At 38.2% G+C, this 12,929-nt stretch overlaps 1 protein-coding gene across 1 annotated transcript in view; it reads left to right on the top strand.

The window, feature by feature from the left end:
- Positions 1 to 9,163, top strand: part of MROH9 (maestro heat like repeat family member 9) — a 79,928-nt gene extending 70,765 nt beyond the window's left edge. The window contains exons 18-19 of the mRNA XM_086344754.1: positions 6,465 to 6,527; positions 8,650 to 9,163. Of these exons, the coding sequence (XP_086200880.1) occupies positions 6,465 to 6,527; positions 8,650 to 8,984 (398 nt within the window). The 3' untranslated portion in view covers positions 8,985 to 9,163. The remainder of the gene's footprint in view (positions 1 to 6,464; positions 6,528 to 8,649) is intronic.
- The last annotated feature ends 3,766 nt before the right edge of the window (positions 9,164 to 12,929 follow it).

Below are 12,929 nucleotides of genomic sequence, written 5' to 3'. Positions count from 1 at the left end.
CTGGCTCTAGGTGAGTGATCACACCATCATGATTATCTGGGTCATGAAAATCTTTTTTGTACAGTTCTTCTGTGTATTCTTGCCACCTCTTCTTAATATCTTCTACAAGAGTACTGGAGTGGGTTGCCATTGCCTTCTCCCTTCTTAATATCTTCTGCTTCTGTTAGATCCATACCATTTCTGTCCTTTAATTGTTTCCTAAATCAGTTTGTACATGGAATGAGATGCCGATTAAAATACCACTGGGACTTTTTTCAAAACTGACATGCTAATTTTAAAATTGATGTAGAAAAGTTACCATGCAGGAATATCCAGGAAGTTCTAACCAAAAAAGAAAGCGGACTAGCCTTATCAGATATTACTATAGCTACAGTGGGGCTTCCTGGTGGCTCATTTAAGAATCCACCTGCAATGCAGGAGACCTGGGTTCGATCCTGGAGTCCGAAAGATCCCCTGGAGGAAGGTAGAATACTACTACTGCAGTATTCTTGACTGGAGAATTCCATGGATAGAGGAGCCTGGTGGGCTATGGTGTCACAAAGAGTCAGGCATGACTGAGCAACTAACACAACAGTAATTATAATCATGTGGAATAAATAGGAAAATGGAATAAAATACAATCCAAAAATAACTGCTAAAACATACAACTTTTTAAAGTGAATCATTGTTTTTAAGTACTAGTGATGAAAATATGAAATATTCCTTAAATGGTTTGGGAACATCTGGTGAGCCATCTGGAATTTTTTTGATCACTTTATCCCTCTTTTAATTTTTACATTAGATAAATTCCAGATGGTCAAAGGCTCAGATACTAAAACTGAAACCATAATAATAAATAAAAGTAAACAAAATGTAGAAGAATTTGCTTTATAATCATGGGGTAGGTAAGATTATTCTAAGTAAAAGTACAAGTCGTAAAGAAAAAATTGACACACTATTCAGAAGTAAACATTTCTGCAAGTAAAAACCACTGTAAACAAAACCAAAAGGCAAATTGTAATAAAACATGTTTATAACACATATCATATATAAAAGATGAATAAGTTCTTACTGGTAGCTCAGCTGGTAAGGAATCTGCGTGCAATGCAGGAGACCTTGGTTTGACCCTGGGTCAGGAAAATCCCCTGGAGAAGGGATAAGCTACCCACTCCAGTATTCTTGAGCTTCCCTGGTGACTCAGATGGTAAAGAATCTGCCTGAATTCGAAAGACCTGTGTTCGATCCCTGGTTTGAGAAGATCCCCTGAAGGAGGGCATAACACCCCACTCCTGTATTCTTGCCTGGAGAATCCCCATGGACAGAGGAGCCTGGCAGGCTACTGTCCATGGGGTCGCAAAGAGTTGGACACAGCTGAGCAACTAAACACGGCATAGCAAAGAATCTTTACAAATCCCTAAGAAAAGAAACAACCCGCTAGAAAAATGGACAAAATACAGGAAAAAATTTATTTGGTTCATATACATAAAATTTTCACAGCTTCATTCAAAAAGTGATGCAAACTGAACTGATAAAGTGTTTCCATCCATCGAACTGACAAAGAACAAAACAACAAATTTCTGTCCAGGTTACAGGAAGTAGACAATCACATTACTGGTTAGTGTAAATAGCTACAATGTCTAAGAACAGTTTGGCAATATCCATCCAAATGTGAGATGCATATTCTTTTGACACAATAATCTCCCCCCAAAAGAATTTATCCTATGATATATTCACATATGAGAAGTGATATGTGTATATAGATATTCATTGCATCATTGGATTTATAATGCTATCATTCTTAGCATGTGGTTTTTATCCTTCTTTGTCTTTTCTGATTAACTTCAGCATTTTAGCAGTATTGTGTGTGTGTTAGTCACTCAGTCATGTCTGACTCTTTATGACCCCATGGACTGTAGCCCACCAGGCTCCTCTGTCCAAGGGATTTTCCAGGCAAGAATACTGGAGTGAGTTGCGATTTCCTTCTCCAGAGGATATTCCCAACCCAGGAATCGAATCCGGGTCTCCTGCATTGCAGACAGACAATATTAGCAGTATTACACCAAGAAATAAGCAAAAACATAAAGGGTAAAAGGTGTCGCTGGGTTAACCTAATTATGGCTTAAACAAGATAGTAGCTGCTTTCTTTCCCATTTACCAATCCTAGTGTAAGTAGACTAGTGCCAGTTCTTTTGTTGCTCTTGTATTCTCATCATACAGTTTCCTACATCAGATCTAAGATGTTTGCTCTAGCTCCTGCCATCACTTCTATGTAACAGTCAACTGGGAAGGGAAATATATCAAGAGGACACAGCCATCTCTGTAAAGAGTGAATATAACCTACTAAATGATCATTTGCCCAGAACATAGACATGTCACCATACCTAGCTGCAGAGAACTCTTGAAAGTCTAGTCATCTGCTGAACAACCATGTGTCCAGCTAAAACTCACTTTAGTTTTAGTAAGAGAACTAAAGATACAGAAGTAATTTGACAATAGGGAAAATTAGTATTCTCTGGCATAGGAAATTTTCATTCATTTATTTGTAACCTCAATCTAATTCTAAAAGGAATTACACTGGATTACAAAATTAAGCAAAAGTATGCCAGTTAAGGATACCTCCACAACACAGGGCTTTGTCTTTAAGCATCAGTGTTAAATTCTCAAGCCCATGTTCCACATGTCAATGAGAATATCCCAAGTTTTATTATCTGTAAATCATATTATCAAAATAATGTATTGCTGTGATTTTTGTGATCCCTATTTTAACTGAGGTAGGGGCAATGTGAAATATTGGTGAGAATATATAAGCTTCCATTGAAATCTCAGAATGAATACCCACTAGCCATGTGAACTTCACCAAATTTCTTTATCCCTATGAATTTTTTTCAGGCTTCCCTGGGGGCTCAATGGTAAAGAATCTGCCTGCCAATGCAGGAGATGCAGGTTTGATCCCTGGGTTGGGAAGATGCCCTGGAGAAGGAATTGGCAGCCCACTCCAGTCTTCTTGCCTGGAGAATTCCATGGACAGAGGAGCCTGGTGGGGCTACAGTCCATGAGGTCACAAAAGAGTCAGACATGACTTAGTGGCTAAACAATAATAACATGAATTTTTATGATGTGTAAAAGGAAGATAATAAGAATATCAATAAAAATATTTTTTAAGTCTATCTGAAAACATTTAAGAGCTTTTATAACGCAGTGAAGAGTAGAAAAACTAAAAGAAGTAGGCCTGATATTTGGGGGTTATTTTCCTTTATGGATTTTCCAATTCTATATTCAAAAAGGGTAGTGGGAGGCTGATAAACTATGAAGAAATTTTAGCTGTTTCACTGAACTGGTGGAACAAAACTTAGAGTGGATTGACAATGAGGAGGGATCCTGGTAAAAACACCCAAGTTTTCCACTCGATCCCTGATGTCTCTACTCTAGGAGTAAGAGTAAACTAAAAATATACCAACCCTTATAATTATCGAATCTTTGAATATCTAACTCCATGGTCTAATTAAGGAGATATACTTCTAGCCCTACTGCCTGCCAAAAAAGCAAAAACAAATCCTCTCTGGGAGAAGATAAAATGCTCAGAGACTAACAGTATCAACACAAATCTGTATACACTATAACTGATATTTAATTTAAAAAATCATTTAGATTTTTTTAATTACAAGGAAGAACAGTAGAAACAGAATCTAGTACATGTGGTTATTCAACTTTATCAGATATGAACTTTAAAATAAATATGATTAGTATGTTCAAAAGATTACACAATGAGATAGAATGCAGATCTCAATGAATGAAGTTAGCAGCAGATTAGAAAGAACTGAAATGAGATTAAGAGAATTAGAAATGTCAGAATAAACCAACACAACATTGTACTTATCCTTCAATTTAAAATAAATAAATTTAGGAAGAGAAAAAATAGAAATGTCAGAATAAAATATTCAGCCTCAAGATCAAAACTTGAAAAGATAAAAATGGAAAATATGAAAAAAGCATAAGAACATGAGATATGGTTAAAAGGCCTAATATACACTTTCATAAGGATAGTGGAAAAAAAATAAGACTAAATATTTAGAGAGATAATGACCAAGAATTTTTCAAAACTAAAATAAGGTAAAAACAAGAAATAAAATGGGTAAGTTTGGAAAAAAAGAAAATAAAACTTCCAAAATTTGCAGATAAATAATTGAGTATTTAGAACATTGGAAAGAATTCATAAAAACTATAGGAATTAAATTTAGCAAGTTTTCTATATATAATACCAATACACAGAAATCAACTGAGTTTCTACATACTTAACAATAAATACTAGAAAATTAATCTTTTAATGCCTAATACATTACACCAAAATTTATCAAATATCCCAAAATAAAACTAAGGAAAGAGGTACAATTCTGAATCATAAACATACATACACACACACAGAAAACAAAACAAAACTAGAAAATTCTGACAAGTTTTTTATTGTAACATGGTCAGCTCTCCTCAACTTGATCGGTATATTTGACACAACTCCAAAAAAAATTTCACCAGGAGTTTTGGGTGTGTATGTATATGAAATATGAGAAGTTGATTCTAATTTTTACATGAAAATTTAAGGGTTTGAGAATAGCCAAGAAAATTTGAAAAAAACCCACAAAGTTGAATAATTTATACTATCAGATATCAAGACCCATCATATATTAAGGTAATATAGAAATGGCACAATGATAGAATGGAGTTAAGACACTGACCCTCACATAATTTTTGATATAAATGATCCTACAAAGCAATGAGGAGAGGACTTTTTTTTCTCTCTTAATAGTGCTAGATTAATTAAATAGTAATTAATCAACCCCTATTTTATGCCATATAATTGCAGTTGAATTTGAAATACATAAATGCGAAAGGGTAAAACAATAAAGTTTCCAAAAGTAAATATGGGAGAATATCTTTATGACCTTGAGACAGCAAAAATTTCCTATCAGGAGCCCAAAATTTACTAATTGTAAATTGGACTGCAATAAAATTAGAGGACTTCTCTGGTGGACCAGCAGTTAAGAATCCCACCTGCCAGGGCAAGGGTCACAGGTTTGATCCCTGGTCTGGAAAGATACCACATGCCTCAGGACAACTAAGCCAGTGTGCCACAGCTGTGGACCCTGTGCTCTAGAGCTTGTGATCCAAACAAGAGAAGCCACCACGAGTTGCCCCCACTAGCCGTAACTAGAGAAAAACCCCTGCACAGCAGCAAAGATCCAGCACAGCCAAAAAATAAATAATTCTGCTTATCAAAAAGAAAAGTACAAATGGAAAAGTTTTGCCCTGGGGTAGGAGAAAATGTTTGTAATAGGTGTAATATTTTTAAAAGACTAGTAATCAGAATTTAAAATGCCCCAAAATAAATAATTTTAAAACAACTCAATAGAAAAACAGGCAAGAGACATACAGAACAGATGCTTTGCAAAAGAAATATACAACTGTATATCCAATATACCAAATTATATATCTAATTATATATTCAACATATATAAAATTATATATCCAATTTGTATATCCAATATAATAATACCACCAAATCCATGAGATTGACTGAAAGATTGACTAACAATTATCAATGTTAGAAAGGATGGAGAGCAGTAGAAATGTTCGTACAATGCTGGTGGGAGTGAAAATTGGAACAATCACCTTGGCAACTCTTCTGCAGTAATGATTAAAGGTGACCATAAGCATATTTATTAGCTAGTAAGTCCACTCCTAGCTATACACCAAACAGTAATGCATATAAATCTACACCAAAGTTCATGTACAAGAATGCCCACAATAACATCACTATTCATAATAGCCTCAAATTAAAAACAACACACTGTCCATCATAAGCACAATGGCTAAAAAGTGATGCATTAATAAGATGGCATATCATACAAAAAGCATTCAGAAAACTCTTTCTGTGAAGAACCAGATAGGAAATATTTCAGGCTTTGAATACCAGGCTCTGTGGCAACCACTCAACTCTGCTGTTTGTAGGGTGAGAAAAGCTGGAGATGATCCATAAGCAAATAAGCTAATAAGCATGGCTCTGTTTCGAGAGAACACTGCTAACCTCTGTCATGAAGCAATGGAAATGAATGAACTATTGCTATGTTTAAAAACAGGATGAATCTCACAATGTAGTGTTGAGCAAAAGAATGTATTCTGAAAGGTGAAGGAGGAAATTAGGAAGGGCATAAAGGAGGCTCCTAGGATAATGGTAATATTCTATTTAAAGGCCTAGGTGGTAGCTAGAAGTATTCACTCTGGTCATATATTAAGGTGTACAAATGTGATTTGTGCACATTTATATACACACATATATCTCAATAAAGATTTATTAATTATTTGAAATCACTAATTATTCAAGAATAATCTAGAGATGTTTTGCTTTGAAGAAAGCACTGAAGGTAGATACTATCAGATAATGTATTTTCATAATGTATTTTGGGGTAACTTTAATTTTAATTTGTGCATAGGGTACTTGGCAAAATTGGGTGGCCATTTACTGCTCAGAGATGAAATTGATGTCATGCTTGAGGGTAAGTGTTGAAATTATAATGAAATCTTTATATATAGGTCTAAATAACTTCCCTATTTGTGATTCCATTTATATCTGAGCTCTATAGTGATGCCAGGGATGGGAAAGTGCTATAGAGGTAGTTAGGTGGTTAAGGGGAAATCAGTAGAAGGACTGGGATAAGGTGCATATTTTTTTACTTTTTATTCTTTCCCTCTATCTTTCTCTGCTTCAATCTCTCCATCTACCCCTCTCATTATCTAAGACCTAGCTATCATCCTAGAATCCTTAGGAACTACAGAGAGTTAAGAATTCAATCACTCATTAATCCATTCAACAAATATTTATCTGGCATCTACAATATGACAGCACTATTCTAAGAGCAGGACATACAGCAGCAGACAAAGCAAAGTCCCTTCCCTTAGAGAATTTACATTTTAGGAGATAGCAATATGTACTTGCATCAGAAGAGCTTCTCTGATAGCTCAGTTGGTAAAGAATCCACCTGCAATACAAGAGACCCTGGTTTGATCCCTGGTTTGGGAAGACCCCCTGGAGAAGGGAAAGGCTAACTGTATAGTCCATGGGATCACAGAGTCAGACATGACTGAGTGACTTGGGCTTCCCTGATAGCTCATTTGGTAAAGAATCCGCCTGCAATGCAGGAGACCCCAGTTCTATTCCTGGGTCAGAAAGATCCACTGGAGAAGGGATAGGCTACCCACTCCAGTATTCTTGGGCTTCCCTGGAAGTTCAGATGGTAAAGAATCCACCTGCAATGTGGGAGACCTGGATTCAATCTGGGATTTGAAGATCCCCTGGAGAAGGGAAAGGCTACCCACTCCAGTATTCTGGCCTGGAGAATTCCATGGACAAAGGAGCCTGGCAGGTGACAGTTCATGGGTTGCAAAGAGTTGGACAGGACGGAGCTACTATCACTCATATGTTGTAATTTGTGTTACATTTGTGTTATGGATTATAGCGTTGCAAAGACTCGGATACGACTGAGTGATTTTCACTTTCACTTTTCAATACTTATTCTATCAAAATGTTTGGATCTCTCTCGGCCTCTGCATATTTCCCCTTCAGGATCAGAATTTCAAACAGGTTGCAGCAGAAAATAAGGTGGCTGCCTTCCTTCCTTCTTTTGGTAGTAGACTTTATATTGAAGAGACATTTTAGATTAGTAGAAACTAGATATTTCCTGTATACCTCCTGCCCCCACACATGCACAGCCTCCTCCTGTTACCAACATCTCCCAGCAGAGTGGTATATTTGTTACAATTGATGAACCTACACTGACACATCATTTTCTTCCTTTTTCATTTTTTCATTCACTCATATTTATTGACTGCCTGCTGCCTGGAGAATCCCAGGGACGGGGAAGCCTGGTGGGCTGCCGTCTACGGGGTTGCACAGAGTCGGACACGACTGAAGCGACTTAGCAGCAGCAGCAGCTAAATGCAAAGCACTCTCTCCATGTTGCTCAGATATTTTTGTTTGCTCTCTTCCTCCTCCTCCTGCTCCTTCTCCTTTTTCTCTCATTTCTACATCTATCTGTTTTTTCCTTCTCTATTTCTTTTTATTAAGAAAGAAAATAATAACTTCCCACAAGCTCAGCATCTGGATATAATATTTGCATTTTTGTATATATTTAATTGCAGGTATTTTAAAAAAATATAAACTATTGTGTATTTATTTTTAAACTATCATAACTGTTTTATAATTTTTTCACTTACTCATGTCATAAACATCTTTTCATGCTAAGAAACATGAGTCTACATCATCATGTTAACATGTATGTTCTACTTGGCTTTATGATATTCCATTAATAACTTTAAGCCCTTTCCTGCTGATGAACATTTAGACTGATTCTACTTTTTTCATTATTCTGAGCAATATTGAGCCTATTCATGAATATATGTTTATGCTGTCTAGCAGAATGCTCAACACATAATATGCCCTCAGCACATAATGAGGTCCAGTGAGGACAGAAGACAAAAACTTCCTGGATGCTATTTGTCTAAGTGACAAACATTAGGGCAGCGGGGCTCCTGTGAAAGGTGGTGAGACTGTTTTGAGTCTGAGATCTTCTCAGACTATGAAAGCAATGCTTTGAATTAATGGCCTGTCTACTGTTACAGCTATTGACCGAGTGATTAGGGATGAAGATCCTGTGATCAGAGAGCTGGCAGAAAAAACAAACAAAATTTTTATGGAAATAGCATATAAATTGACCACTTCAAATATTAAACAAAGCTTCCAAAGACTGTTTAACTTCATCTACTTAAAAAAACTGAAGCTTCTTTATAATTATAACCCGCCCAAGGACCTGACAGGCAGTCCTATGGGGATTAAAGAAATCAGGAGTGATAAAGAAGCCACCACAAAAGATAATTATGAAGATGTATTGGTAAAGAATGAAGGTGCATCGGTAAAGAATGCAAGGTTCCCCAGTGCCTTGGAGCACTCCTCGTAAGAGAAGTGATTTCCTTTCTCCCTTGATAACTGGAGTCCTTTTTAGATGCTTTTGTGAAGGATGCAAGAAACTTTTATAGTCTCTTCTTGATCCTCTAACTCAAATGTAGAAATGTCCAGCCTCTCTCTGTCTGACAGTGATTAAAAAGCCTTACTTCATCAAAACCACTAATAAAACTGAAAAAACATATAAGCAAAGTGTTTGATGAGAAACTCTTGGAGCTTGATGTGGTCAATACTTACCTACTGAACATCTTCTAAGTGCCAGACACTGTGCGGGGGTATTTGGATGATGTCAACAAGGTTCCATCCTCAGGAAGACACATGGTATTGTTATTTCCATCCTGCAGTGAATGCTGCCTGTTGTTGTTCAGTTCCTAAGTCAAGTTCGACTCTGTGACCCCATAGACTATAGCATGCCAGACTCCTCTGTATTTCACTATCTCCCAGAGTTTGTTCAAATTCATGTCCATTGAGTCAGTGATACTATCTAACCATCTCATCTTCCGCTGCCCCCTTTTCCTTTTGCCTTCAATCCTTCCCAGCATCAGGTCTTTTCCGATGCGTCAGCTCTTCCCATCAGGTGGCCAAAGTATTGGAGCTTAAGCATCAGTCCTTCCAATGAATATTCAATGTTGATTTCCTTCAGAATTGATTGGTTTGATCTCCTTGTGCAGTATTTACAAAGGAAGAAATAGCATTGCAGGGGAAGAAGATTGAGAGCAGACAAACTATTCCAGATAGAGATATTGAGGCAAGAAGAGTGTTGGGGGAAGCTGGAGACTTTGTTGTGGATACAGATGGTTAAGGAGAGAAGAATAAGGAGAGTTGAAACCTGAGGGGAAGAGTGTGCTCTGCTAATGGCTTTAAACTTTTTGAAATGAAAACTGCATAATCAACATAATTAGTGGTCCCCATTGCCATCAGGATCCTGTTTAACACTTTATTCTGGTTTATAAGAAGGTTGATATATAGATGTTGATCTGCAGTGATCTTGCCTGACTTAAGACTTCGGGTTCATCTTTCACTCATCTCACCTTACCTTCCTCCCACCTGTGTCACATCCTAATATAAACCATCCCAGCGACAGGGACATCTACTTATAGTTAGAGGAAAGCCCCTTTTCCTCCATCACTTCCAGTGCTGTGGGCTTTGGGATGGGTCAACTTGCAGTTCACACACATTTTCATCTCTCTGCCAGCTCACCTCGCTGGTGTGGGGCAGCAGCCACTCTACTTTCCCTTGGGTCTTCCTCCAGCTTCTGTCACTTCTGGGCCAAGTGGGTTGAGTAATGTTTACAAAAGACACCAACTTCTCCTGCAGGACAACTACATCATCAACATCCTCAGTGTCGGAGGCAGCAAGAGACTGACACAGTCCCCAGCTTGTGGGTTCTACCTTATCCCTGCTCTCTACTTTACACCCACCTTCCCTTCCCAGTTGCCTGTCCTGCAGACTTCAAGCTCCAACATCAGATGTGAACACAACAACCTTGCAGAGATTTCTTCACCTGCTTCCACAGCTTCTTACAGTCAAACCTCTGGTTCTGCCTCTCTGATTGAACCCTGACTGATACATCTGAGATGCATTTCCAATCCTCTTTGATCAGATAGTTAGATGTTGTTCCTATGTTTTGCCTTAATGCTCTGAATACCTATTATTAAATTCATCACACTGTAGTGAAATTACTAATGTCCTTCTCTCTCTGCCCCACAAAACTGAAATTTCCTAAAAGGAAATGTTATACGTGGTTAAGTATTCTGGAACTCATAGTCTGGCACCTAATATATGCTCAATGAATACTTGCCAAATGAATAAAATGCTAAAGTGACATATTGCTCTCATGCTTCAATAAAAATTTTCAGATAATTATGAGTGCTACTTCATATTAGAAATGATGACAGAATAGATGATTTCAATTTACCTTTTAACCCATATTATTTCATATCATCCAGATGTCCCAGACCTAACTTTTCCAAATCACAACAAATTTTCTTTCCCACCTTCTAAGCCAGCAGGATACCTACTGTGGTAGGCTGAACAATAACCTCTTTAAAGATAACCAATTCCTAATCCCCAGAATCTACGAGTATGATATTTTACATAGCAAAAGAAAATTTATAGACATGATTAAATGACATGATCTTGAGATGGGGAAATGATTTCTGGATTATCTGGACTGGCCCCATGTAATTGCAAGGCTCTTTATAAGAGGAAGATGGAAGTTAGGAAAGATTTTTGAAGATGCAGTGATGCCAGCTTTGAAGAGGAAGATAGGAGCCATGAGGCAAGAAATTCAAGGAATACAACTCTAAAAGCTGAAAAGGGCAAGGAAATGGATCCTCCCCTAGTGCCTCCAGAGTGAGCACAATACTGCCAGCAACTTTGTTTCAGCCCAGTGAAACCCATTTTGGGCATCTGAGTCCCAAAACTATAAGAAAATAAACTGGTACTGTTTTAAGGCACTAATTTGTGGTAATTTGCTAAAGCAGCAGGAGGAAGCTAATATACCTACCTGCTGCTGCTGCTGCTAAGTCACTTCAGTAGTGTCCAACTCTGTGCGACCCCATAGACGGCAGCCCACCAGGCTCCCCCGTCCCTGGGATTCTCCAGGCAAGAACACTGGAGTGGGTTGCCATTTCCTTCTCCAATGCATGAAAGTGAAAAGTGAAAGTGAAGTCACTCAGTCGTGTCTGACTCTTAGCAACCCCGTGGACTGCAGCCTACCAGGCTCCTCCGCCCATGGGATTTTCCAAGCAAGAGTACTGGAGTGGGGTCCCATTGCCTTCTCCATATACCTACCTAGATTTCTACAAAACAAAGCAAGCCAAACCAGTTCATAACCATTCAACCTCGGCCACCCTCAACTCTTCCCTACAAAAATAGACATAACAACAGTGGGCCTTATACAAATGTTGAAAGTGAAAGTGAAGTCGCTTAGTCGTGTCCAACTCTTTGCGACCCCATGGACCGTAGCCCACCAGGCTCCTCCATCCATGGAATTTCCCAGGCAAGAATACTGGAATGGATTGCCATTTCCTTCTCCAGGGGATCTTCCTGACCCAGAGATCGAACTCAGGTCTCCTGTAATGCAGGCAGATGCTTTTTTTTTTTTTTTTTTTTTACCATATGAGCCACCAGGGAAGCCCTGTTTATACAAATGTTGAGGGTTTTGTAAAAGGTCAGATAATCTGTGATATTTATATGTTCTTTAAAGTCCTGTAGATTGGTGACCAGGGATTTCTTTCTTGCTTTCAGCTACAACAGTAATGTCCTCCATCATTTCCTGGTCCTTTCTGCTGTTTCTCCTGTTCTAATTTTTCTCATTTTAATTCCAGTGTGTCTTGATATGTCACTCTTTGGGTTAACTCTATATGGGACTCTCTGCAACCTCCTGGGATTTAGATGTATGCTTCTTTTCCCAGAGTGGGGAATTTTTCAGCTTTTATGTCTGTGACCATCACAGCATCAGTTATCTTTTCTTTCAAAGAATAGAAAGAAAGTATAACTTCTGAATACAGAGTTGAGTGGTGGCGGAGTGCACTCAGATAACTGAGTCAGCTAATTACCCAACATGGGCACATGGCTACTCAAGGGGCAATCAATCCCCTTTGGTCTCTAAGTGGCCAAAGTTCTCACCAATAGAAGATGAGCAGAAGCAAAGTGTATGACTTTAGCCTACTCACTTCCTTTAGCCACCAGCTTCCCTGGTGTCTCGGAGGTTAAAGCGTCTGCCTGCAATATGGGAGACGTGGGTTCGATCCCTAGGTCTGGAGAAGGAAATCGCAACCCACTCCAGTATTCTTGCCTGGAGAATCCCATGGATAGAGGAGCCTGGTGGGCTACAGTCCACGGGGTCACAAAGAGCCGGACATAACTTCACTTTCACTTTCAATCATTTCCTTAAAGAGGAAATCTGTTCTATCCCTTCCTGATAGTTGAATGT

This window comes from Bos grunniens, chromosome 16, assembly GCF_055505025.1.
Source record: "Bos grunniens cultivar Pamir isolate PY7600 chromosome 16, Bosgru_T2T1.0, whole genome shotgun sequence".
Taxonomy (NCBI): domain Eukaryota; kingdom Metazoa; phylum Chordata; class Mammalia; order Artiodactyla; family Bovidae; genus Bos; species Bos grunniens.
This window is presented reverse-complemented; position numbering and strand designations above follow the sequence as displayed.